Source organism: Hylobates moloch, unplaced genomic scaffold, assembly GCF_009828535.3.
Source record: "Hylobates moloch isolate HMO894 unplaced genomic scaffold, HMol_V3 SCAFFOLD_17, whole genome shotgun sequence".
NCBI classification, from domain to species: Eukaryota; Metazoa; Chordata; class Mammalia; order Primates; family Hylobatidae; genus Hylobates; species Hylobates moloch.
Window position 1 is genome coordinate 79,800,970 of NW_026652292.1, and position 24,656 is coordinate 79,825,625.

General features: G+C 59.9%; 1 protein-coding gene across 2 annotated transcripts in view; it reads left to right on the forward strand.

The window, feature by feature from the left end:
• The first annotated feature begins 3,036 nt into the window (after window positions 1-3,036).
• Window positions 3,037-24,656, forward strand: part of HTRA3 (HtrA serine peptidase 3) — a 37,353-nt gene continuing 15,733 nt past the window's right edge. For both annotated transcript variants that reach the window (XM_032135812.2, XM_032135813.2), the window contains exons 1-3: window positions 3,037-3,638; window positions 15,898-15,997; window positions 20,071-20,293. In XM_032135812.2, the coding sequence (XP_031991703.1) occupies window positions 3,254-3,638; window positions 15,898-15,997; window positions 20,071-20,293 (708 nt within the window). In that variant the 5' untranslated portion in view covers window positions 3,037-3,253. The remainder of the gene's footprint in view (window positions 3,639-15,897; window positions 15,998-20,070; window positions 20,294-24,656) is intronic.

A 24,656-nucleotide genomic window follows, 5' to 3' on the forward strand; every position in this document is an offset into this window, starting at 1 on the left:
GACACGAGTACCCTGGAGAGAGGCAGACCCTGGCCCAGCCCAGGCCCAGGCTGGAGAGAGTGAATTCCATTCCACTGAGGATAAGCAACATCTCATCTTATGCTTGTTTGTAAAGAACTATCAATATTTCAGGCAGGGTGACATGGGGGAGTAAGTAGAAATGAACGAAGGAGGGGTGTACGTAAATTAAACAAGCTTCCTGGCATTGTTGAAGAACGAGCTGAGATAACACGGGCCAGAGGGCCGGCCCTGCGCCTACACACGTTGAATGTGGAGCTCTGGGCTGACGACAGAGGCGGTCCCGTGCCGGGAAGCCAGAGACTTAGAGGAACCTCCCGGGTGGGTCCCAGGCCCTTGGGGAATCCTCCCCTACTCCTGGCCCCTAAGTCAGGTGTTCAGGGTTGGGGCTGGGAGGCCCCGAGGTTTACTGAGCGAGAGGCAGTGCAGGGCGGGAGCAGCAGGGGGCGCGGCTCTCCTAAGGACAGCCCTGGGCTCCCGCCAAGCTCAAGGCAGCCACTGTGAGCCCTGCCTGCCCATTTCAGGGAAGAGCAAAGGCCACCCCAGGGAACTGCATCCCAGCTGCAGAGCAGAGAAGGGTCTTTTCACTCCGGGCCTCAGTTTCCCTCTCTGTACAAGGGGACTAAATCCCCACTGCAAGGTGGTCAAGAAGGTGACCGTTGGGGGCAGCATGGTCTCCAGGGAGGGGCAAGGACCTGACCTAAGGACAGGCCGAGATCTGAGGCCCACCTGCCAGAAGCTCTGACCTTCCACTTCCCCAGCCCCGTTCTAAGGATCCTAATGCCCACCTCTCAGGGGCCTCCTCGTGAAGACTGAGTCAAGTGTATGCAGAGCGCTCCAACAGCCTCAGGGCCTACACATCGGCATCTGTGGTTCCTTGGAAACGGTGGCAGGCTGCGCAAACTGTGAACTGCTGCAGCAGCCAGTCCTGGACCCTCTCTGAGACTCAGTTTCCCCATTGTAGATGAAAAGCTTAGGGGAAATGAGCTCTTGGACCCTTCCCAGGGACTTAGTTTTCTGCGCACTGGAGGATCCAGGGATGGAAAAGTGTTGATCTTCAGGGCCAGGTGTCTGCAGGAAAGCACAGTCCCCCCAAAAAGCCAGCTCTGGGCCATAGTACCCCATCAAGGCTTGCTCGAGAGGCAGGCATCCTGGGCATGTGAACAATTCTCCTTGCCCCTTAGGCAAGCCCACCCTGCAGAGACATGAACCGGGAGTCCTGGTCAAGGTTGAGGGAGGCTCGGCCCAGTCCTGAGGTCACCAACTCCTAGCATTCTGGGTCATTCCTAGAAATGGCCTGAAATTCTCCACATCTTCAAAGCAAAACGCACTTGAGGTTTGTAGAGGCAGAAATGCAGGTGCTATTGCCCTTTGTCAAAGGGCCTTTCAGGAGGAGAAGCCCCAGGTCCCTTCTCTCCCCATCTCCTGGGACCCTTCAACGTCTCACTCTCTCTGGGTCCTATGGAGGCTCACACTTGGGGCCCCGCCTCCTCCCACCTCGACCTCCCCAGACACCCTGTCTGATGGGGCCACTCCCTGCCCGTCGCCTCGGCAGTGCTCAGGCCTTCGAGGACCCAGGGCTCTCAGGGATCAGGCCCCTCCACCTTCCCATTCCCCGAGGCCCTTTAACCTCCAGCTCCCCCTCCCTCCTCTGGACCAGAGGTACCCCTCCCCATTCTTAACTTGGGTATCTGTGAACCTGGATGGAAAAACATTTTTATTTACCCCAACAACTCCAACTGAAGTCCAGCATTCATTCCTTTGGGGGTGCAGTCGACCCCGGCCAGCAGGGACTGTGGCTCCACGGCCAGTAGAAGCAGTGTTTTCATCCCCATGTCACTGCCCTCACTGAAGGTGTCTCCAGTGGCAGCCCTCTGCCCAGGGCTGCTGCGAAATGTTTTCATCCCCATGTCACCGCCCTCACTGAAGGTGTCTCCAGTGGCAGCCCTCTGCCCAGGGCTGCTGCGAAATGTGTTTTCATCCCCATGTCACCGCCCTCACTGAAGGTGTCTCCAGTGGCAGCCCTCTGCCCAGGGCTGCTGCGAAATGTCCACTGGTATCAGACGACAGACAGACCAGAACCTGTCATTAACATGCTGATAAAGAAGCCCACAGGCCGCACTGTCATGAATTGCTTCATGTATTTTGATAACTGTGTTTTGATAGAGTTGTTCCCCTTTGTGACCCCATGGTCTTTGTTTTACGCATTTAAATGTACTTGACGACATCTTTCTGAAAAGGACTCCCAGGCTTCGCCAGGCAGCCCAGGGGACTAGGGACACACACAGTGTGAAGACCGCAGCTCCAGGCTGTGCATGCGGGGTTGTCTCCTGCTGCCCGGACCTGCTTTTGCTTTCGAGCCTCTGCCGAGGTCACGGCCAGCTCCCCCTTCCTATCCCGCTGCTGCACGTCCAGATCCTCTCCAGGCTTGACATTCACCTCCGAGGGGGGTTCTGCCCTCTCTCCCGACTCCGCAGCCTTCACCCCATCAGCTGACACACTGTCACCAGACTCTGACTCTCGTGACGGGACCTGGGTCTGAAGGGGCCCTGCAGAGAATGCAGGAGCAATGATGAGAATGGAAACAGCTTCCTGTTCCGTGGACAGCGAGGACTGGGGAACATTGCTCAGCCCTGACCTCTGTGGTTCTTCCAAGGACCCTATGAGGTTGAGAAATGCTGTCAATTCCCCTTTCCTGGAGGAGGAAACTGAGGCACAGAGGAGACTGGACCCGGACAGACCCCTCCAGAGCGGGGAAACGCATCCCCCAAGGTTTCTGGGATAGGCTGGGCCCGGGGGTCCTCACCAGAAAGGACCCCTGCGTGTCTGTAGCCTCGGGTTTTCCCAGCCAGGCGGACCAGAGAGTCCCAAGGCCTGCCGGGTGGGTCCAGGCCGGGAAGGCCAGGCGGGGCCCTGTCGGGGCCTGGGCGGGGCTGGCGGAGGGGCCGGGCCGCCCCTTCCAGCGAGGGCGGGCTGGGCGGTCGCCTTTAAAGGCGCGGGGCCAGCCGCCCCCGGACCGTCAGGCTGGAGGGAGCTGAAGCCCGTGCGCTCTCCGCGCCCTGGGGATGCCCCTGCCGCCCCGACGCCCGCCAGCCTGAGCCACCGGCGCATGTGACCGCGCGTCCGCCCCAGTCCCATCCGTAGGCGCCCGGCGCCCGGCCCCGCAGCGGCCTCGTTGTCCCCGCCGGCCCCCGCCCGGTCTCCCGAGCTGCCACCCGCCGCCGGCCTGGCCGCCATGCAAGCGCGAGCGCTGCTCCTGGCCGCGTTGGTCGCGCTGGCGCTGGCCCGGGAGCCCCCTGCGGCACCGTGTCTCGCGCGCTGCGACGTGTCGCGGTGTCCCAGCCCCCGCTGCCCCGGCGGCTACGTGCCCGACCTCTGCAACTGCTGCCTGGTGTGCGCCGCCAGCGAAGGCGAGCCCTGTGGCGGCCCCCTGGACTCGCCTTGCGGGGAGAGCCTGGAGTGCGTGCGCGGCCTGTGCCGCTGCCGCTGGACGCACGCCGTGTGTGGCACCGACGGGCACACCTATGCCAACGTGTGCGCGCTGCAGGCGGCCAGCCGCCGCGCGCTGCAGCTCTCCGGGACGCCCGTGCGCCAGCTGCAGAAGGGCGCCTGCCCGTTGGGTAAGCCCTCGGGGGCCAGGGAGGAAGTGAAGCTTCTTTCTCTTGGGGAAACTAAGGCCGGGAGTTAGGGCCGAGCTCAAGGTCGCCCTTCCCTGGGCACCACCTGGTGGCCCTTCGGAAATCATCCCGCCAGCCCTCTGGTCTTTCAGATGAAGAAACTGATGCCCAGAAAGGTAAACCGCTGTCCCCAGGGTCACAGAGGTAGAGTCAAAAGGGAAACCCAGTGGTCTCCTGGCCACCCGAGGGGCCTCATCTAGGACTGTTTCCAGCTGTGGTCTCTTCAGAACTGTTGTCTCTTGCCCATTCCCTTGGTCCTCGGACCCCTGCTCTGTCCGGGTATTGGGTGAAGGGCACTCTTTCCAGCCTGGCTGCCCTCTTGGGTGATGCTTCTTTCCTTGGGACTGTGGTTAAGTGCATGTCTCCACAGGACTGTGTGGGAAGGGTCCGGGTGCAGGTCCCTGAACTGCTTAGGGCATCCCAGGGAGAGGCTGCTTGGGGGAGAGAATGTCGGGGTCAGACCCTAGAACAGCCTTTCCTGAGGCAATCGGCTCTGGGTTGCATCTCACCTTGCAGGTTGACTCTGTGTGTGGAGGAATATGCTGGAAAACCTGCTGTACCTTTTTCCCTGTTTGGGGTGCCTCTTAGGAAGGCAGACTCTGCTGTGACCGGACAGGGGCTCACTGAAGACCAGAGACGGGCCCCAGGTTCATGGATAGGAGTCAGGGTCCTGCGTGCCATCAGCTTGCAGGTGGCAGGGAGAGACACAGTAGCCGCCAGAACAGGCTCCGTGGAGCCTCAGGAGCACCATGGGGAGCACCAAATGCCTGGGCACCTGGGAAGCCTGCAGAGGGCTTCCTAATTCTTCTGCAGTCCGCCGAACAGAATTCCAAGTGTGTTCATGGTCTAAAAAGGTTGGGAAACTGAGCGCTCTATTCCTGTGGTGGAGACTCACAGGCTGAATCTATCAGAGGTTCTGAGAAAACCTGCAGTGTTCTCAGTTGATAAAACCCAGGGGTTCCCCAGAGAATTTCAACAGAGAGCTCTTCTTTTCTGGCAGAACACATGTGACCTCCTCCCAGCACGCTGGGGTTCCTGGGAGCCCCGTGTGGGAGGCATCACTTGGGATTAGCTAGGATTATGTGGAAGAGCCACCGCAGGGTTTGACAGGGAGTCCCAGTCCACCTCGTGCTGGTACAACACCTGAAACTGGGCAGTTTATACAGGACACAGATGTATTTCTCGCAGCTCTGGAGGCTGGGAAGTTCAAGACCAAGGTGCTAGCAGGCTCGGTTGTCTGGTGAGGGCTGCACTCTGCGGAAGGGAGGAAGCTGCATCTTCACACGGCAGAAGTGCTGGCAGGGACAAGGCAGAAGGCTGCCTGTAGCCTCTCTCATAAGGAGCTTCAACCCATGCTGGAAAGGAGGAACCCTTGTGACCTCATCACCTCCTAATGCCCCACCTTTTCATACCATCACATTGGCAACACCTCTGTTTGGGAGAGAACACATTCAAACCATCATGGGGGTGAGGGTGATGAGGTCCGGCTTGTGTTGAGACTGCCCAGGAGGCTGAGGGGTGGGAGTGTGGGGCTGCGGGGTCTCGGAGACGTTGTCATTGACTCAACGCCTGCTGCACCGTCACGGTGGCTCATCAGTTTGGGGCTTGGTGCTGGGGTACCTTTCTTGGGCCTGCCCATTGCAGCCCAGCTGTGTGGATGGGGGCCGCCTCCGCACGCCGATTCCCATCATGGAAGGCACTATGAGAACAGGGCTGCAGGCTCAGGGCTGGCAGGGAGCTGGAGGCAGCCTGGGTGTTCAGAGACACTCACTGACTCCTGGAGTCCGTGTCATGAGGCGTCTTCTCTGTGTGCCTGGCTGGCCCCAGGCTGGTGACAGGGCACAGCCATGTAGCAGACCCTGTCAGTGCCCTCAAGCCTCACAGACCATCGAGGGGACAGAAGGGAGGGTACGAGGAGGAAAATAGTCTTATCGCCAGAGACAGGTGCATGGGGAGCTCAGAAGGCCAGGAGGTGGCCGCGAGCATGGGGTCATGGGCTGAGGCCTCAGTGCTGTGGGATCTGCGGTCCCAGCGCACCTCTTCCCAGTGAGGTGACCTTAGACCACTTGCTCACCCTGAGTTTCCTCAAATGAGAAGCGGGGGCGACAGCAGCACCTGCAGGAGAGCTGCTGCCAGGCACGAAGGCACACACCCTTTGCCTGATGGGTGACCCCAGACCGCGTTGTTTCATATGTTGTTATCACTGTGGCGACCGACCCACATCTGTCTCACCCAGCAAGGTCAGGAGATGCTCTCCAGAGGAGGTGCCTCTGTGCCAAGCTGTGGAGGAGGACGGGGAGCTGCCCGGGGAAGGATGGGGTGGACGGGGAGGGCATGGGCAAGGCAGAGACCTGCACAGGACCTGAGAGCCCTGTCGCCACCAGAGCCCACGGAGCCAGGAGCCAGGTGGGGAGCTGGGGCCCGGTGGGGAGGGGAGGGGAGGCAGAGAGTTCAGGCGGGAGGCTGCTGGCCATCTCCAGGGCACCGTTCACACTGTGGGCGGTGTGCAGCCCTGCCACTGTAGCCCGGTGCACGGGGACCTTGGACAGCCAGCTTTCGGCAGGGTGACACACAGAGTCCACTCCCTGTGGAGGCCTTGGGTGCCCGGCCTCTCCCCAGCCCTGTCTCATTTCCCATGGCAACCCTGGTCCTTTCCCAGGCACCACAGATGTGCTGCCGGAGGCCAAGAAGGGTGAGGGACTGCTCTGAGGTCACATGGTCAGGAAGTGACCCGGCTGGGCCTGGCCTGGGTCTGGCTGGCTTTGAAGGCTATGCTCTGTGGGGCTCCTGGCTTTTCCTCTGCAAGGGGTGGCAGGGCCCCTGAGGCTGGGAGTCGGGTCAGGCCTGGGCCCCCGGCTCCATCAGGCTCAGCCTCCATGGACTATTCCAGCAGCGTAGCCGGCCTTCCGCCCTCCCGAGGTCCCAGCCAGAAGTTGCTGGGTGCCGGTCACACTTAGCGGTGTGCCAGGCGCTGCCGGGCGTTTCTGGGAGGAAGTCCTGCCTGGTGAGGGCAGCCGCCTGTGGCTGAGCTTCCTTGTGCGCTCCTCTCCCCTCCCCATGTCAGCTCCTCCACCTTCTCCCACCCTCTAGGCAGGAAGGTCTGCTTGATCCCTTCTCGCCTCCCTCCCCTGCCCACCCCCGCCCTGGTGACCTCATCTGCCATTAAGTCCTCCCCAGGTGCTGGGACTTCGGGCCCTATCTCCAGCCCCCGGTCTCTCCTGAGCTAGAGTCACGTGGAGATGCCTGCGGAGCTGCCTCAGGCTTCGCTCTTCCCAGCCCCACTGAAAGGAGCACCAGGATATTCAGTGGGGAGCCTCGATCCCCTCCGTCCCTGCGCCCCTCACTCCCCTCTGCCCCTCACTCCCCTCTGCCCCTCACTCCCCTCTGCCCCTCACTCCCCTCTGCCCCTCACTCCCCTCTGCCCCTCACTCCCCTCTGCCCCTCACTCCCCTCTGCCCCTCACTCCCCTCTGCCCCTCACTCCCCTCTGCCCCTCACTCCCCTCAACGCCTGCCGCACTGTCACGGTGGCTCATCAGTTTGGGGCTTGGTGCTGGGGTACCTTTCCTGGGCCTGCCCGTTGCAGCCCAGCTGTATGGATGGGGACCCTGACTCCTCTGCACCCCTCATTCCCCTCTGCCCCTCACTCCCCTCCACCCCTCATTCTCCTGTGCACCAGGAGTCCTCTCAGCTCATCCACAAAACATCTCCTGGGACGCTCTGTCTTCCCCCCACCATCCTCCCTTCCATCACTTCTCACACAGCAGCCAGGATCACCTTGGTCAATCTGTCCTGCCCGTCACCTGCAGGCTTCCTTGCAAGGCACCCCAACACTTACTTTGACTCACAGGGCCCTGTGCTTGCCACCTGGCCCACACCACCCTCAGTGCCGCCTCCCACTGTCTCCTCATCCCTGTGCTCCGGCCTCACGGCCTCACCGGTCTCTTTCCCACCTCGAGGCCTTTGCATGCACAGTGCCCACTGCCTGGCATTTCCTTCCCTTGCCTTTGCGTGGTGGGTTCCTCATCCTGCCTTCGCCCGGATGTCCCACCGCCCTGAGCCGCCCGCCCTGGCCACTGTGCCCAGGTCATCCTTCATTGCCTGGTGAGCACACCCAGGGTCTCCGGTGGGCCCTGCACACAGCTGTGACTGTGGGTCAACTTCTCTGCACGATTCCCATCTCCTCCAAGCTCGGAGCCTCGCAGGGCAGGGGCCTGGGCCAGTGCGCGGCCTCTGTAGATGACATGAAATGAGACGAGAGCCCATGTGATGTGTGAATCTCCTATAACCCTCCGGGCCCTTGTTGCATACCTCCAGTGACGGAGGCTCACCACTTCTCAAGGGAGCCCTCGCATCTTCTCGGGTCCATGTTAAGGCAGCGCAGTTGCGCAGAGCGGATAAATGTCCATCCACGGGGTGGTAAAAGCGGGGATAAATGCGTTTCTGAGGGCCTGTGTGGAGAAGGGTTTCCCTTTGCGCATGACCAGAGCTCTGAGGCCATGCAGCCTCTCCTCTGGCTGCAGATAAACAGGCCTTGGAACCTGCCATGCGCTCAGAATGTACAGCCCCGGAGCAGTTTACAAGGTGGCATTTAATCACCGGCTTTTATTGTGCAACCCCAAGCAGGTTCTGACGGCATCTCCCGGTTGTATTTATTGAAGAACTTGGGTTGGCTTTTGATTTGTAATCCTCTTAGCAGCTTCCTGGGGCTGCACATGCCTTGGAGTTCAGCATCTGGGACCACTCAGGCAAGATGACGCCTCCCCTCCTGCCCCGCCCACTCCCGCTGGGGCTGCAGGGCTGAGCCACAGCATCTGGCGGCACTGGAGGACTTGGAACTGCCGGCAGAGCTGCTTGGCCAAGAGCCTTCGCCAAGGCCGCCAGGAGCCAGGAGTCCAGCCGGACTGGAGCTGAGACCAGGGCGCTGTGCAGCTGCCCTTCCTGCCAGGGCTTGGCCTACCAAATGCACCCTCACTCCATCTGCCAGCCTGCGGTCTTCCCCCGACAGGCCTCTGCCCTCCCATGCAGCCCCACACAGCGGCCTGAAGGGACTTGGCGAGACCCGGACCTTCCCTGCCGAAAGCTGGGCCATGGCTCCCACGGCCACAGGACTAAGCATAGCCTCCTGGCAGGCTCGCAGGCTTAGTGTCCCGGACCACTGCCTCCTGCCCACATCACCACAGCCACAGACCCCTGTGAAACCCCCATCCTGCATTGTGAGGGACCAATGACAATGCATGGAGCCCAGAAGAGGAAGAAACCACCTTCAGAGTGGAGGGAGGGCTAGATCAGGAGGGCTTTCTGGAAATGGGGGCATCTAGTGGTGGAGAGGCAGGTACAAGGGGGCCTGTGCACCCTTGGCCTCCCACAGGCTCACCAGGGCCTGCCAGGTGGTCTGAATGCCTTCCGCCCAGGCTTGCTTTGAGGGAGGGAGGCCACCAGGTTTTACAAGGTCAAGGGTGTGACACTGGGCTGTGTTCCGGGCCCACAAAGCCTTCAACACATCACTGGGGTATTGATGTCCTGGTTCTGTATGAGAAAGGGTTCAGGGAGCTGTAGGAAGCCGCCCTCTGTCACTCAGGTAGGGTTGGATGGCTCTGCCTTGAGCCCAGGTCCCCCGGTTCCCCAGCCAGTGCTCTGAATACCAGGCAGGCCCCTAGCACCTCGAAGTGTCTGCCTTGCTTCGTTTTGATGAGGGTGTTTGTGGACTAGTGGGTGAGACAGGGATTAAAATCACAGACGCCTGTCCTTGGTGCAGCAAAGACATGGCGAGGACACGTCCATACGTTCCCCAAGCTGAAAGCCAGGTCTAGTGCAGGGGTAGCAGGTGACTCCCTGGAACTGTGCAATGTACAGCCTGCCCCCCTGTTGCATTACCCCGCTCCAGCATGTGATGGGCAGAGCACCAGGACTGGGACCCAGTTCTGTCCCTCATGTCTGGCTGCTCAGGGTGGAGTCCCAGCTCTGCCCCAGAAGTCTCTGAAGCTCTTTGCACTTCAGTTTCTTCATTTGTGAAATGGATAACAGTGGGGCCCTCCTCACTGGTCACTGCACAAACAAGATGATGGACTGAGTGTGCTTTGGACGGTGCGGGACTCATGGAAGTTGATGTGAAGGAAGGATGGCAGGTGGACATGCCTTACAGAAGTGGAGTTAGTGAGAGTGAGGGAGAGGGGTCGAGGAAGGGGAGGAGCTGGAGGGCAGTGTTTGTGGAGGTGCCGCCATGTGCTGGCCCTGCCGGAGGGAGTTTCGTTGGCCCTGGTCAAGGCAGGGAGGGCTTCCTGTAAGAGGAGGGCCAGGGCTGTCTTCCTTGCCTTCAGTGGCATGGATGCTCAGAGGCCTGCCTGACCCATGGCACTGTGCACAAGGACCAGCCTTCTTGGTAACCACAGGCAGGCCGGCGGCAGCGCCTCCTCCTCCTCCCAGGGGCTGGCCGCGGCCCAGCTGGGTGTGGAGTTTCACAGCCAGAGGAGCCAGGCTGGCCCCACATTGAGCTCGGGTCTAGGTTGAGCTCTCCTGGGGCTGGACAGGCTGTCACATTTGCCAAGGGCCAGCACGGAGCAGGGGAAGCACGCAGGTCAGGGCTTGCGGGGCCTGGCTGTGCACCTTGCGCACGTCCCATGACCTCTCTAAGCCTTGTTTCCTTGCCTGTAAAATGGACTCAGTTCCTGTCTTGCAGAATTGCTGCAAGAATTCAATGAGATCACAAACTTCGGAGCCCAGCCTGACGTCCCATGCCCAAATCGGGTCCCGCCTGCGAGGTGTGGCCCATGGAGGGGGAGGCAGCGGGTTGCTCTGAGCCTGGGCTGCAGCCCTCATCCCGCCTGCGTTCCACATGAACAGATCTCTGGGCTTGAGGGTGGCAGATGGCAGCATCCACCCCACGGGGAGCCACAGCTGGACCTGAGGCTTGTGGGGGCACGGTTCACTTGGGGACATGGCTGGGGGGGGGCACAGTTCACTAGGCGACAGGCAAGTTTTCCAGAGGAGGAAAAACAAAGGAAGCTGCCCTGGGAACTAATTAGACCCAGGAGGCAGCCCCTTTAGTGGTAGGCGGGGCTGGGGGCTGTCGAGGGGCCACTGGAATGGCTCCTCTGTCTCTGAAGAGCATTCATTCGCTCCCTCATTCGCTTCCTGCCCACTGCTGCGGGCCAGGTCCAGCCCAGGTGCAGGGGTGCAGGCCACAGGCACACTCCCAAGGGACCAGCTTTGGGAAGGGTACGAGGTGTTGGTGCTGTTGGGCCCAGAAGGAGAGGGGGATCACCGCACTTGCAGAGCCAGGGTAGGCTCCCCAGAGGAGGCACTGCTGGCCTGGGCCCTGAGGAATGACAGGAAGGGCATATTCCTGGAGGAGGGAACCACATGTGCAAAGGCGCAGTGACACTTAGGAGCCTGCATGCGAAGGAACCAGAGCCGAGGTCCACAGGGGAGAGTGGCAGCACGTGAGGCTGCAGATGTCAATGGGACCAGGATACCCCAGGCCTGGAATGCCCTGCTAAGAGGTTGCCATCTGGTCTGTAGACCATGGTCACCATTATGGACAGATGGGCACAGCCTGGGACCCATGGCTATCCACTCATGGCTCCTCCATCCCCAGCTCACAGCTGACCACTGGGTGGCAGAGGGGTCTGCTAATTGCAGAGGGCAATAAAAGAAGGAGCAGGGACCTTAGAGATGGAGGAACAGAACTGGGTGTCGGTCCCACCTCTGCACATTATGTGCTAGAGGGACTGATGCATACAGTTGGGCAGGTTGTACACTGCACAACTGCAGGGAAGCTGGCCACTCTGATATTTGTCAGTAAGGGCCTGGAGTTACGCAGTGTACAAACACAAGGTATCGCCACGGGGTATCTGGGCCTCAGCGTCGCCATCCATTCCACGGCATTTATGACTGTCCAGAGCCAGCACGTGGTCCTCTCTCAGAGTCGGCCACAGTCCCCCAGGACTCCTGGGAGCTCCATCAGGCAGGGCTGTTGGAGCTGGAGCCCTGGCACCCTACTTGTCTCCCCTGCCCTGCTGCGCCCCTTCCTCTCCTGGGAGGTGACACTGGACACCTAGCCTTGGGCCTTGATTGCTTCGCTCTGTGTCAGGGTCTTCCTGACTGAAACTTCCAGGGCCTTTAGATTCCAGTTTATTAAGGGGAAAAAAAAAAAAAAAAGGCTAACGGCTGAATCTGGTTGAGACTGACTGTTGACTTCAGAACTTTGGCTCGAGGATGGGGTGGGGGTGGAGGTTGTCAAAAACCCCCAAATAAACAGAGTCTGCTTCCCAGCCATGGGGCCCACGGTTTTCCTGTGGAAAGAGGCAGTGGGAACCGCGTCCTCCCTTCCCCCTGATTCATGGCTGATTCATCTGCGTGTTGGGAGGAGGAGCTGGGGCACGGGGGCCCCTGCCCCCACCCCACCACCCACCGAGGTCCGCTTAAAGGGACAGGACCTGGTGGGGCCCTGCAGGGGTGCCCCAGGCTCTGGGGTTGCCTAGACCCTGAAATCCAGCAGACCTGGGCCAGTGCCAGGCCTGCCCTCCCTCAGTGATTGATCTTTGCCTCTGAACCTCAGTCTCCTGGGCCATAAAGTGGGCCAGTGCTGCTGCTTTTGTGAGGCTGCTTGGAGACTTGGTTAATCAGCTGACCCACATTCTTTCTTCAGGGTGCTCTTTGCAGATCTACGGTGTGCTGGCTCAGAGAGCATCAAGAAGGGTCCCCTTGAACTTCTCTCCCTTCTCTCTGTCTTCCTCCCCTCCTCTCTCCATCCCTCCTCCCCCTCCATCCCTTCCTTCTGAAATGTCTCAGCGGCTGTCTCACCCTGTGCTGGTTACCACTGGGGTGTGGAGGTGAACCAGATGGTCTCTGTCCCAAAGGAGCCTGGGGTGTGGGGTGGGCACGTGCGGGCTTCTCTTTGGAGACTCTGTGGGAAACAGGCCACCTCCCAGCCCCGCCCCATGGCCCTTCTGTCTCAGGCCTTGCTCTCCCTCCCTGTTTTATTTTCTCTTTGAAAAATGAAAAAAGTCACTGTAACTGTACCCCAACCCCAAATAACCATCATGTAGTAGAATTTTGATGTTTCCTGCAAGGCTTTTCCTTAACGAATATTTTACAGAGGGTTTAAAAACAAATCATCCCGTATAAAATGGAGTGTCACCTACTTTAAGTGACCTCTGGGAGACCACATCGGGGAGAAAGTCCTTCCAGTGGAGGCCGCAGGGCGGTGCAGATCTTCAGGCTGCTGTCTCCGAGCTCAGGGGCCCAGCAGCCCAGGTGCTTGAGGGGGTCCAGGGGCTGGGCTTTGGCCCCAGCTCTGCCACTCCCCGTGGTGAGACCTGGGCCAGGTCAAGCAGGGGGTGGACAGGTTGGGGCCCAGAGAGCTTTCTGGCCCTGGGTGTTGGAGTGTCTGAGTCCAGGATGGAGACACACAGGAAGGCAGCCTTTTCTAATCACCTGCGGGAGGAGAGGCCCTGCCATTCCTCCTTCTGCTGTGTTCACACTGGGCCCAGGTCCCTGTCTGCCGTGGCTGCCTGCACAGGCAATGCGGGCTCAGCCTATGGCTTTCCATGTGCTGTGCCCCTGCCTGTGGGCTCTTCCAGGCCTGGGTCAGGGCACCTCTGCGTTCACCCACCCCACGCCGGGCTCCTCTCTGCCTCATCCCTGATGATGCTGTGCTGTCTCTGGTCAGTCACTGACTTGACCCTTGCCCCCAGCTGAACCACTGTCTCCAGTAGCCGTCACGGGTGGGCACACAGGAGGCACCCTGAACGCATGGCTTGAATAAGGCTGTGAGTAGTGGCAGATTCGGTCCAACTGGGGCTGCTGGGGGGCTGCCTGGAGGGGGCAGGATTAGGGCCGGGCCCAGGACCAACCAGAGCATCTTGGTAGGGAGAGTAGAGATAGGTCGTGCAGGGGGAGATGTAGAGAGGTGGATGATGAGCAGAAACTGGAGTCGGCGGCCCGACAAAGGCCACTCGGTGGGAGAGGTGATACGGTCCCAACTGGGGGCTGTGCCCATGCCCTGGCGCTTCTCCTCAGGCGAGGCACATGGGGCGCCAGCCTCAGGCCCCAGGGCACACAGGGGAGCAGCAGATCCGCTGAGTCTCCTTCCTGGAGGGAGGAGGGCCTGGGCCTGGGGGTTGCCCTGGGATCCCTCTGGGTCGTGGAAATTGTTGGTCTAAGGGCATCTTGTGAGAGCTCCGAACCAGCTCCAAACCTCACCAGGGAAGCAGGCTGTGTGGCTGGTGTCCTTCCTCTCTACTTGGGGGCTAGAAAATGAACTCAGGTTCCCAGGGGCAGGGAGGAGGAGCGGACAGGCCTGGGCTGCCCACTCGGGCCGCACGGCAGCTTCACCTCACCAAGGCAGCCGCCCGCTTTGTAGGTGTTGAGCAGGGCAGCGCATCCCTCATGGAAGCAAACGTGGGCACACAGACAGCCCTGGGCCCACAGCAGGCCCTGCCCCTGGGGTGCTTGTTAATGTGACCTCTGAAGCTGAGACCCCGCTCTGCCACAGTAGTTTGATCTATGAGGAGCCTCGCAGTGGCCGAAGTCTCCCAGCCTGGCTCTAGCCACCCCAGACAGGCGGCCTTTGATTCAGGCTGACTGAAGTGGACGAGGGCTGGTGTGGTTGGTGCCTGCGGGCCGGTTGAGAGGCAGACATCGGAAGTCTGGGAGACCCAACACCAGAGCTCGAGCCAACCCCCCAGGTCCCAGCTCAGGCTAAAGGGCTCTTCAGGGCCTTGGGGAGCCGCAGGTCAGAGGTGGGGGCACCCAGGGAAAGGAGCCCCGCGGCCTGCGTTCAGATCCTGGTTCTCCCCTCCCAGCCGTGAGTCCTTGGGCGGGGGGTTCTTCTTAAGAGCCTCAGTGTCCCCACCTTTGAAATAGAGGAAAAGTTTCCTCCCCCCAGCTGCCCCTGGAGAGTGGGGGGAATGAATTGGGATGTGACTGGGGATTGCGTTTGCCCCGTGATGATTCCTGGAGCACGGGCCGCGGCCCGGGCCCTGCCCCCACAGTGGCATCCACCGTGGTACCTTCGTGCCTTTGGACAGATTTTCCCTCTGTCCCCATGCTCGGCCACTTCCCAGAGATCAAGAGGAACGTGGGCTGCAAAGCTGGACATTATGGACTGAGCCCTCTGCTCCCCATCGCCAAGGTGGCTGGGTGGGTGGGTAGCCCCCCGGGCAGGGATCGAAGTTTGCAGTCCCCCACTGCTCAGTTCCCACAGATGTGGTAGAAGGGCATATTCAGTCCCATTTTTCAGATGAGGAGTTGAGGCCCAGAGAACGTAAGTAATCTGTCTGAGGCTACACAGCTAGAAAGCAGCCAGGCCCAGCCGAACTCCTGGTGTGTGCAGCCCCCAGCCCAGTTGCTCATTGCGGGGCCCGGGAGCCACGAGCGAGGCTGAACGGCGTGGGTTCCAGATGGTGGGAACTGGAGAGATCCCGGCACAGGCCCGTGCAGGAAACCCCGAGAGCTGTGGGCCCCGTGCCACTGCATGCCTCAGGCCTGTGGTCCTGGCAGCCACAGCCCCCACTGCTGACGGCAGCAGGAATCTGAGCCCGGGAAGGGTCCAGGGAAGTTTGTGAACCGTCTAGCAAGTCGGGCTGGGGTGTGGCCAAGTTAGACACAGATGTAGGGCCCTGTGTACTCAGAAATTGGCAGCTCTTTTGGCCGAGAGGGGCCACACTGTGTCCGGGCCTGGGTAGCTCAGAAGGGTCACCTGGGGGTCTTCCACTACACCCCCGCCTGGACACTGCTGTAGCCCCAGGGCCTGGAGGGACCGGCTGGAGCCCGTGAGGAGAGGGCCAGTTCTCTCCTGTAAGGGTATTGCTGTAGCACGAGGGAACAGACAAGGCCCAGGGGGACTGACCCGAGATCCGGCCCCAGCCTCACTCCCGTGTGGCCCAGGGCAATGTCCTAACCTCTCTCTGAGCCTCCTGGCCAGCCTGGCAGGGTCCAGTGAGGGGGGCGGGGAAGCCCAGCACATGGAAGCCTTTTTACCCATTCTCGGGGTGAGCGAGCCCCTTCCCAAATGCCTGGTGTCACTGCACTGCTGTGGGGTACGGGGTCCCCAGCGGGCTCAGCGTGGGCCGAGGCTGGCTCTGAACCGGGACAGGGGTCTCAGGAAGAGCCTCCTCCTCCTGCCCGCCGGGCATAGGCCTCTGGGAGCTGGCAACATCGGGGTCTCACAGACGTACCTGGCCCTTCCCGCCAGCGCAGGTCTCCACCAGCTGAGCAGCCCGCGCTACAAGTTCAACTTCATTGCCGACGTGGTGGAGAAGATCGCGCCAGCCGTGGTCCACATAGAGCTCTTCCTGAGGTGGGTGAAGACCCCTCGCCCCTCTCTGCCTCCCGGTGACCCCCGGCACACTGGCCAGCTGCTGGGGCCCAAACCAGGCTTGATTCTGCAGCCTGGGCCACAGAAACTGGAGTGGCCTGGGGTCAGGCTGACCTCAGTCACATCTCCCGGCTGCCTGTGTGCCCCTGGGGAAGGACATCCCCGCTAAAGTGACTCCACACCTGCTGGAGCTGTAGGCACCAAGAACGTGCACAGCTGTGGGTCGTTGTCCCTTCACGCTGCCGCCCATGCTATTGGGTACCTGCAATGCGTTGGTCGTCCTGAGGGGCTGTGCAGTAAAGCAGACACAGACAGAGCCCAGTGGAGGAGATGCCAGGAGACAGCAGGTGTGTGTGCAAGGAGCAGAGGCACCGCAGGCAGAGAGCAGGGCTCGGAGCAGTGGGAACCGGGGGCTCGGGAGGCCTCACAAGCTAAGCCTGAAGTAGGCACCCCGAGAGCTGGGCCAGTGGATGCAGGGCAGTGGGGGCAGCTCAGCAAGCACCGAGGCGCATGTGGCCGGAGCAGGGAGGAATGAGGGATGGGTGAGTGAACGCACGAATCAGTGCACAGATGAGTGAGGGGAGGAATGAGTGAGTGAGGAAGTGGCAGAATGAATGAGTGAGGGAGGGAATGAGTGAGTGTACAATGGATGAGTAAAAGAATGAATGGATGAGTAAAAGAATGAATGAATGAGTAAAAGAATGAATGAATGAGTAAAAGAATGAATGAATGAATGGAGTCGGTCAATAGGGAAGCAGGATGTCCCAGCCCCGTAGAGGAAGTGGTGTGTACCGTGTGGCCTCACCCCCCGAGCAAGACCTCTCCTTGCAGATGCACAGGCAAAGCCTCCTCCCCTTCTTCCCTCAGGGCCTGCCCCGGTCCCTGCCACCATCCCCAACCTCTCCCACCTCCTCCATCACAGGGACCCTCTGAGCTGGTTTGGGGGAACCCTGCCTTCAGAACCTCCCACTGTGCAAAGTGCCCAATGTCTGATCGCTCACACCGAATCCTGAGGGCTCGTCCCAGATTGACTTATATCCCGCAGAAGCAGACTGAATGACTCTTCTGAGGTTTGGGGTGCTTCTCCCATCCACCCTTCCTGGCCCTTTGGCCCCTGGGTGTGGACAGAGCCGGCAAACAGCCTGATGAGGAGGCCCCGGAACCAAGCTTCATTCACCCTGATAGGGATCAGACAGCGGGGCCAGGCGGACAAGGAGCCGGCAGTGAGCAGTCACCAGAGGCCACAGGCCAGGGCTCCAGGGACTTGCTTGTTTTCGCGGCACTTTCCCTGAGGCCTCCAGCCTCCCTGTGACGAGGCTCCACTGCCCTAGGCCTGGCCCTGGGCACTGAGCATCTGGTGGCTCATCGGGAGATCCCAGGAGTGATTCCTGCTCCAGCACCGCCTCCCTGCTGGCTGGCTCGGCCCTTGTTTGGTCCAGGCCCCTGTCACTAGGTGTCACGGCCCCTCTGCCCTCCCCATCTCAGGCTCTCCAGCAGAGGCCGTGCTCCTTGAACGGGGGTGTGAGAGCGCATGGCGGGCACATAGCACCTCAGCGTCACATCCTCCACACCTGCTGGGAGCTCCCTGGGCTGGGGGCTGTGTAGCCCATGTTTCTCAAAACAGCCCTGGAGGCACACCCATGCAGGACCCACAGCCCCAGTGCCCCATGCTGACGGACCTCTCACTGCCCCCTTGGCAGCACACTGACCCCTCACTGCCCTTCCCTCGGGCCCCGGGCCCTGAGACGTGTCATTGAGGAAATTATAACTGGATGGGCTAAGTGGCACGTTGCTGGCCTTCCAGGAGGTAGGGATGGGGGCAGCATCTTTCTGGAAGGCCCCAGACACCAGGCTCTGAACCAGCTAATTACTGACTCCAGCCCAGCTGGGAGGCCGTTTCCACCCTCAGAGCCTCCGGTGGCTGATTCCCTGAGTGGGTGGGTGAGACCCAGCAGACAAGATGAGACAGATGCTCGTCCGGCACAGGCCTCCCGGCTGTGACCCCTGACCTGAGGTCTGAGTGTGGGCAGGGAGGCCAGTGGGCAGCCGTGGGCATTTTCCACAGACCCCGCAGGTGCCTGGCCCTGGAAGGCACCTTGGGGCTTCCGCAGGCAAAACAGGTGCAGGTCCTACTCTGGGGCACACACGGAGTGGGTGTGGCAGAAGCTGGCTGCGGATGTGAGTGGACAGAGGCTGGGGTGACCGTGCGGGGTGGCTGAGTGGCCAGATGCCCAGGCTGCCTGGGGCAGACCCCTGCTTTGCCCTTTGCCCGCCCGCCTGACCTAGGCAAGTAGTTCAGCGTCTCAGGGCTCAGTTTTCCCACCATGAAGACCTGAGAGTTAGGGACGACAGTAGTTTCTTGTGGCTGCCATAACAAAGCACCACAGACTACTTGGCTTAAAATGACAGAGATGTTAGCTCCCAGGGTTCTGGAGGCCGGAAGTCCTAATCAAGGTGTGAAGGTCCTAATCAAGCAGGGCTGCCTTCTTCTGGGGGATGTTGGGGGAGTGTCCCAGGCCCCTCTACTGGCTCTAGTGTTTTCCACAGTCCTTGGTACTCCTCAGCCCTTAGACCCCTCTCTCTGCTGTCTGTCTCCATCATCTCATGGCCTTCCCTTCTGTGAGTCTGGACTTCCCTCCCTTAAAGACACCGCAGACCCGCTGTGATGTCACCATAACTTCCTGACACCTGCAAAGACCCTGTTTCCAAATGAAGTCACATTCACGGGTCTATGGGGTTAGGACTTGGCGGTATCTCTTGGCAGAGACACAGCTCACCACAGCACCCCCCTTGCAGGGTGCCCATGAGCATTCAATGACCTGCCTGCCTCAGAAGGAGCACAGGGTGGCATTCACTGCCATCCCTAGTCCTGTGGGTCACAGCGAAGCTCCTGTACTTTGCAGAGACTGTCACCTCCCTGCATGTGCCGGATGCTCCCATCCCTCCATGCTTTGTCTCTTGCTGTCACCTGCCTGCACCTGCATGTGCCAGACGTTCCCATCCCTCCACGCTTTGTCTCGCACATTTTCCTTGCTCATCTCTACTAAGCAGCCTCAGGGAGTGAGTACCTGCTCTGGGCTGGGCCCCACGCTGGGGTCCTGAAGGCTCCCACCCTGGAGAAGGTCCCAGGCTGTGTCTGGCATTCAGCCTCCTCCCCTGCTGGACGTGGGGCTGTGGTTTCTACTCGGAGAGCTCTGGTGAGAACTGGGGATTGTTGCCCATCGGTGAACGCCAATGCAGACCCAGGCCAGCTCCACTCCGTTCACAGAGGGCAGGGCCCAGGCTGGCCTCATCTGTGCCTGTGCACCCCTGCCCTCGGGGTGTCTAGGGCTCGGGTCCTGCATCTGCCTGCTGCCAGCACTGCCACATTTGGGGCTTTAGGCAGCTAGCCTGGGGGTAGGGGTGGAGGGAGGTGGGAATAAGCCTTCCCAGCCCTCCTAGCGCTCACCCGGTCGGGATGATGAGGAATCTGCCCCAGCCTCTGGGGAGCCTCCTTTCCTGGGTACCTCCTGCAGCCCCGGAGGATGCTGTGTGTGCAGTGGGGCTTTTCCCCTAGGGCCAATTGTCCTGTTTGTTGAGAGGCGTTTTAGAGCCCAGGCATCACCACTCGGCGGAGGAGGTGTTGTTGTCCTATTTCCCAAATGGGGAGACCAAGGCTCAGAGAGCTTCACTGACCTGCCCACGGTCAGGCAGATAATAAGTGGGGCCTGGACTTGGGATTAGCATCCTGGTCTGTCTGGCTCCATGCTCCGTAGTCAGGATGGCGAGTGCAAGCTGGGAGTCATCCGACACGTCGCAGGCAGCCCGTCTCATCTCAGCAAATTGCAGCCAGAGGTGATCATCATCACCTCTTTATGGCTGTGACTGGGTGCAGGCGCCGGTGACTTGGCCAGGTCACAGGGCCAGGATTCAAAAGGGAGCTTGAGGGACTCTAGACCTGTGTTCTGTCAGCCGCACACTGGCTCTGCTCCTCGCTGACCAGCCCCGCCACTGCGCCTGACTCCCCCGTGTCCCAGCCCCACCCTAAATGCCCGCCTGTGTCTCCCTGGCTGCAGACACCCGCTGTTCGGCCGCAACGTGCCCCTGTCCAGCGGCTCTGGCTTCATCATGTCAGAGGCCGGCCTGATCATCACCAATGCCCACGTGGTGTCCAGCAAAAGTGCTGCCCCGGGCAGGCAGCAGCTCAAGGTGCAGCTACAGAATGGGGACTCCTATGAGGCCACCATCAAAGACATCGACAAGAAGTCGGACATCGCCACCATCAAGATCCATCCCAAGGTAGGTGGCCGTGGGCGGAGGGGCGGAAGCACCTGGGGCTGGGCGTGGCGGCCTCTTCCCAGACGCCGGACCACAGAGGCGAGCTAGCCCCACTTTCCATCGGCCAGGGGGAGGACTGGCACCTGGCCCAGGGTCACGGCTCAGAAAAGACCAGGAGCCCAGGTCTTTGGACTCCTTGCCCTGTGCTCCCCAAGCCACTAGGTGCAAGGCAGAGAGCCAGGAAGTGTGTGGCCCACAGTGTGTGGGCTGTGGTCCTGTATCACACCCCACGGAGGCTCTTCACTGTCCCACCTGGGCCCACTACTGGGGATGCACCTGCCCTGTGGGATGGCGTCTGGGTGTGGGCGTGGAGGCCAGTGGGCTGCCGTGGGGAATACTTGGGATGAGGACCCTATCCCTCCACCTTCACGTCTGTACCTCCCACCAGCTGACCCAGAAGAGGGCTGCACTGAGGCCCCCAGAATCCTCTTGTTCCTCCACCGGCTGTTTCTGGAAGGCCTGCTCTCAGCCGGGCACTGACTGCACTCCTCTAATTCTCACCACAGGCCTGGGAGGAAGGGGCCTGTGTGAGTCCGTTTTCACACTGCTGTAAAGAACTACCTGAGACTGGGTCATTGATGAAGAAAAGAGGGTTCATTGACTCACAGTTCTGTAGGCTATACAGGAAGCATGACCGGGAGGCCTCAGGAGACTTACAATCATGACGGAAGGCAAAGGGGAAGCAGGCACATCTTCTCATGGCAGAGCCGGAGAGAGAGAGAGAGTGAAGGAGCACATGCCACACATTTTTTAACCATCAGATCTCGTGAGAACTCACCACCACGAGAACAGCATGGGGGAAGTCTGCCCCCATGATCCCATCACCTCCCACCAGGCCCCTCCCCCAACACGTGGGGATTACAATTGGACATGAGATTTGGGTGGAGACACAGAGCCAAACCATATCAGGGACCTCGTTATCTTGGGATTTCAGACGGGGAAACTGAGGCTTGGAAGTTAGGTAACTCGCCCCAAATCACAGCGCACTGCAGCAGGGCCAGCCCGCTCAGCTAGGACCCCGGCCTCCCTCCAGCTTGTTCTTGTCTTGCCCAATGCCATGGTTATATGACCCTGGGGACCACAGTTGAGTTACCTGCGGCTCCCCATGCTGTGAGGTCACTGAGTCCCATGTCTCACACCAGCACTGGACCCGGAGCTTCCCTCGGGCTGGGCAGTTCACCTTGGCTGGTTTGAATTTGGCTTCCTCTCTTCCTGGATGAACGTTGACAGCGTTTGTGATGAAGTCTTCTGCAAGGTGGTTTCCTCTTGCCCCATCAAGGGAGAGGAGATTTAATGGTTCCAAGGAGTTCCCCTAATGGGGGACCCTTCCCTGCTTTTCAGTCCTCTCACGGTCGCGGTTGAGTCTGGGGGCATCACCTCCATTTTAAAGACAAGGAAACCCACTGAGGGGTGTGCTCACGGACAGGAGTTGGCAGATTTTCTTTTCTTTTTTTTGAAACGGAGTTTCGCCCTTATTGCCCAGGCTGGAGTGCAATGGCGCGATCTCGGCTCATCACAACCTCCGCCTTCCGGGTTCAAGCGATTCTCCTGCCTCAGCCTCCCGAGTAGCTGGGATTACAGGTGTTTGGTAGGCCGGCTTGAATCCGACCAGGTGATCCACCTTTCCCAAATCTGGATATGGGATGACTGCTCCACCTTTTTTTGAGATGGGTTCTTGCTCTGTCACCCAGGCTGGAGTGCAGTAGCAGGATCTCGGCTCACTGCAACGTCCACCTCCCAGGTTCAAGTAATTCCCCTGTCTCAGTCTCCCAAGTAGCTGTGACTACAGGTGCATGCCAACACCCTCAGCTAATTTTTCTATTTTTAGTAGAGATGGGTTTCACCATGTTGGCCAGGCTGGTCTTGAACTCCTGACCTCAGGTGATCCCCTGCCTTGGCCTCCCAAAGTGCTAGGATTACAGGAATGAGCTACTGCACCCCACCCCCAAATTTTTTTTCCTTCCTTCCTTCCTTCCTTCCTTCCTTCCTTCCTTCCTTCCTTCCTTCCTTCCTTCCTTCCTCCTTCCCTCCCCCCCGCCTCTCTCTCTCTCTTTTTTTTTTCAGGGTCTCGCTCTGTTGCCCAGGCTGGAGTGCAGTGGCATGATCACAGCTCACTGCAGCCTCAAACTCCTGGGCTCAAGGGATCTTCCCACCTCGGCCTTCCGAATAGCTGGGACTACAGGCACGCATCACCACACCTGGCTAATTTTTAAATTTTTGGTAGAGACAGGGTCTCGCTGTATTGCCCAGGCTGGTCTAGAACTCCTGGGCTCAAGCAATCCTCCTGCCTCGGCCTCCCAAAGTGTTGGGATTACAGGCATGAGCCATGGTGCCCAGCCAACAAATTTTCCATGAAGCCAAATGGTAAATATTTTATCTTTGCAAGCCCTGTGGTCTCTGTCACAACCACGCATCTCTGCTGTGGCAAGAGTGCAGCCTTAGGCTGCACAGGTGGGTGTGGCTGTGTTCCAGTAAAGCTTGATTCACAAAACAGGCAATGGGCGGTGTTTGGGCCTTGGGCCAGTTTGCAACCCCCACTCAAGGACCCCCATGGGAAGAGGAGGCAGGTCTGTCTCTCCCACTCTGGCAGCTGTGGCAGAATGCTGGCAGGACTGGTGGGGTGGTGTCCAGGTGGGGCTGAGCAGGACGCCCCACCAAGCACCTGTGGCAAATGGGTGCCAGCAGAGCTAGTGTGATTCATGTCCTGCAGGCCCTGGTCAGCACCTATGGCCATGAGCTGAGGTGGGAAACGCCCTCCTAGCCCCTAGGCGTTAAATCGAGCCATGGGAAAGGCTCCTGACCCTCACCTGTGCGCCCTCCTTGGGTGCAGGGAGGAAGGGCTGACCCTCCCCAGCTGTGCGCCCTCCTTGGGTGCAGGGAGGAAGGGCTGACCCTCCCCAGCTCACGGCCTCATCTGTGCGCCCTCCTTGGGTGCAGGGAGGATGGGCTGACCCTCCCCAGCTCACGGCCTCACCTGTGCACAGTCCTTGGGTGCGGAGAGGGTGGGCTAACCCTTCCCAGCTCACGGCCTCCCAAAGATTTCAGATGTTGTTATTTCTGCCTCCTTGGCCGGTCAGCAATGGAAAATGTCATCTCTCTGGGTCCTCGCCTTCCAATGTGCAGGCCTGGTTCCGCCACCTGGGATTCTCTCTGCCATTGACTGAAGCTTCTTGAGCACAGAGAACAGAGGAGCGGCCTGAGCCTTTCCCACACCAGTGCCCGCCCACCAAGGGCTCCTGTAATCCTGTGCGGGGCTCCACGTCGCCCCTGTTATTGACAGCTTTCTCCTCGTGTTGAAAGCTGCAAGGAGAAACTTTCTTATGTGACATGATGGTGTATAGTGAAAGGGAAGAGGACTGAAACGATGAGAAGGACCAGGGCCTGGTGGAGGGGAGCCGTCCAGAGGGTCAGAGGCATGGGGTCCTGCCCCACTGATCTCCTGAGTTGGGGCGACGCTCGTGAGACCTGGCCGATCGCAGACCCACGGGAAGCTACAGGGTAGTGCCACAAGGTCCCAGACTTTCCGCCAGCTTCCCTCAACGGTGACATCTTAGGTAATGGGTGCAAAACCAGAACCAGGAAGTTGATGTGGGTACGCGCACAGGTACCCACATCTTTATCATGTGTGTGTGTGCACTTCGGCACCTTCTGACTTCCCCGCTTTATCATGTGTGTGTGTGCACTTCGGCACCTTCTGACAAGCACCCGGGATTACCTTCTCAGAGTGTGCACCACGCAGCTTCCGGAACACAGAGCCCGGCTGCTCTCCGTGCTCCCAGGCTAGTTGCAGAGTCAGATAATCAGACAGACAGGCTCCGCTGGCCCCACGCAAAAGCAGAAGAGGAGTGTGCAGGTGTCTCAGTGTGCGCGGCGGGGGGCAGAGCTCGGCTAGTGGCTTCACCTCTCCAGGCCTCAGTCCCCCGTGTGTCTCTATTGGGAGATGAGATGGAACTGGATCAAGGATGTCAGAGTCCTTCGCTGGGCTCCAGGGGCCTGCAGATGTCTCTCCATCAAATGCATCAGTTTGTGTGTGGTGCGTACGGTGTAGTAGTTTTTACCAGGTGTCTGCAGCTTTTACCAGATTTTTAGAGGACATGTGACCATCAGATCATCGGGCTCAACGACCTTGGAGGCTGTGCTCAGCTGTACCCTGGCCCATGATGAGCGCCCATGCCTGCCCTGGGGGAACCTTTGGTCCCTGGCACAGCTGAGCCTCTGTTCCATATACTCCAACCCTGGGTCTCAGCACAGGACTGCCCTGGTCTTAGTCTGCACTGGTGACCCGCCTGAGCCTTCACAGTCCTGGTGGCTTTGCACAGATGTG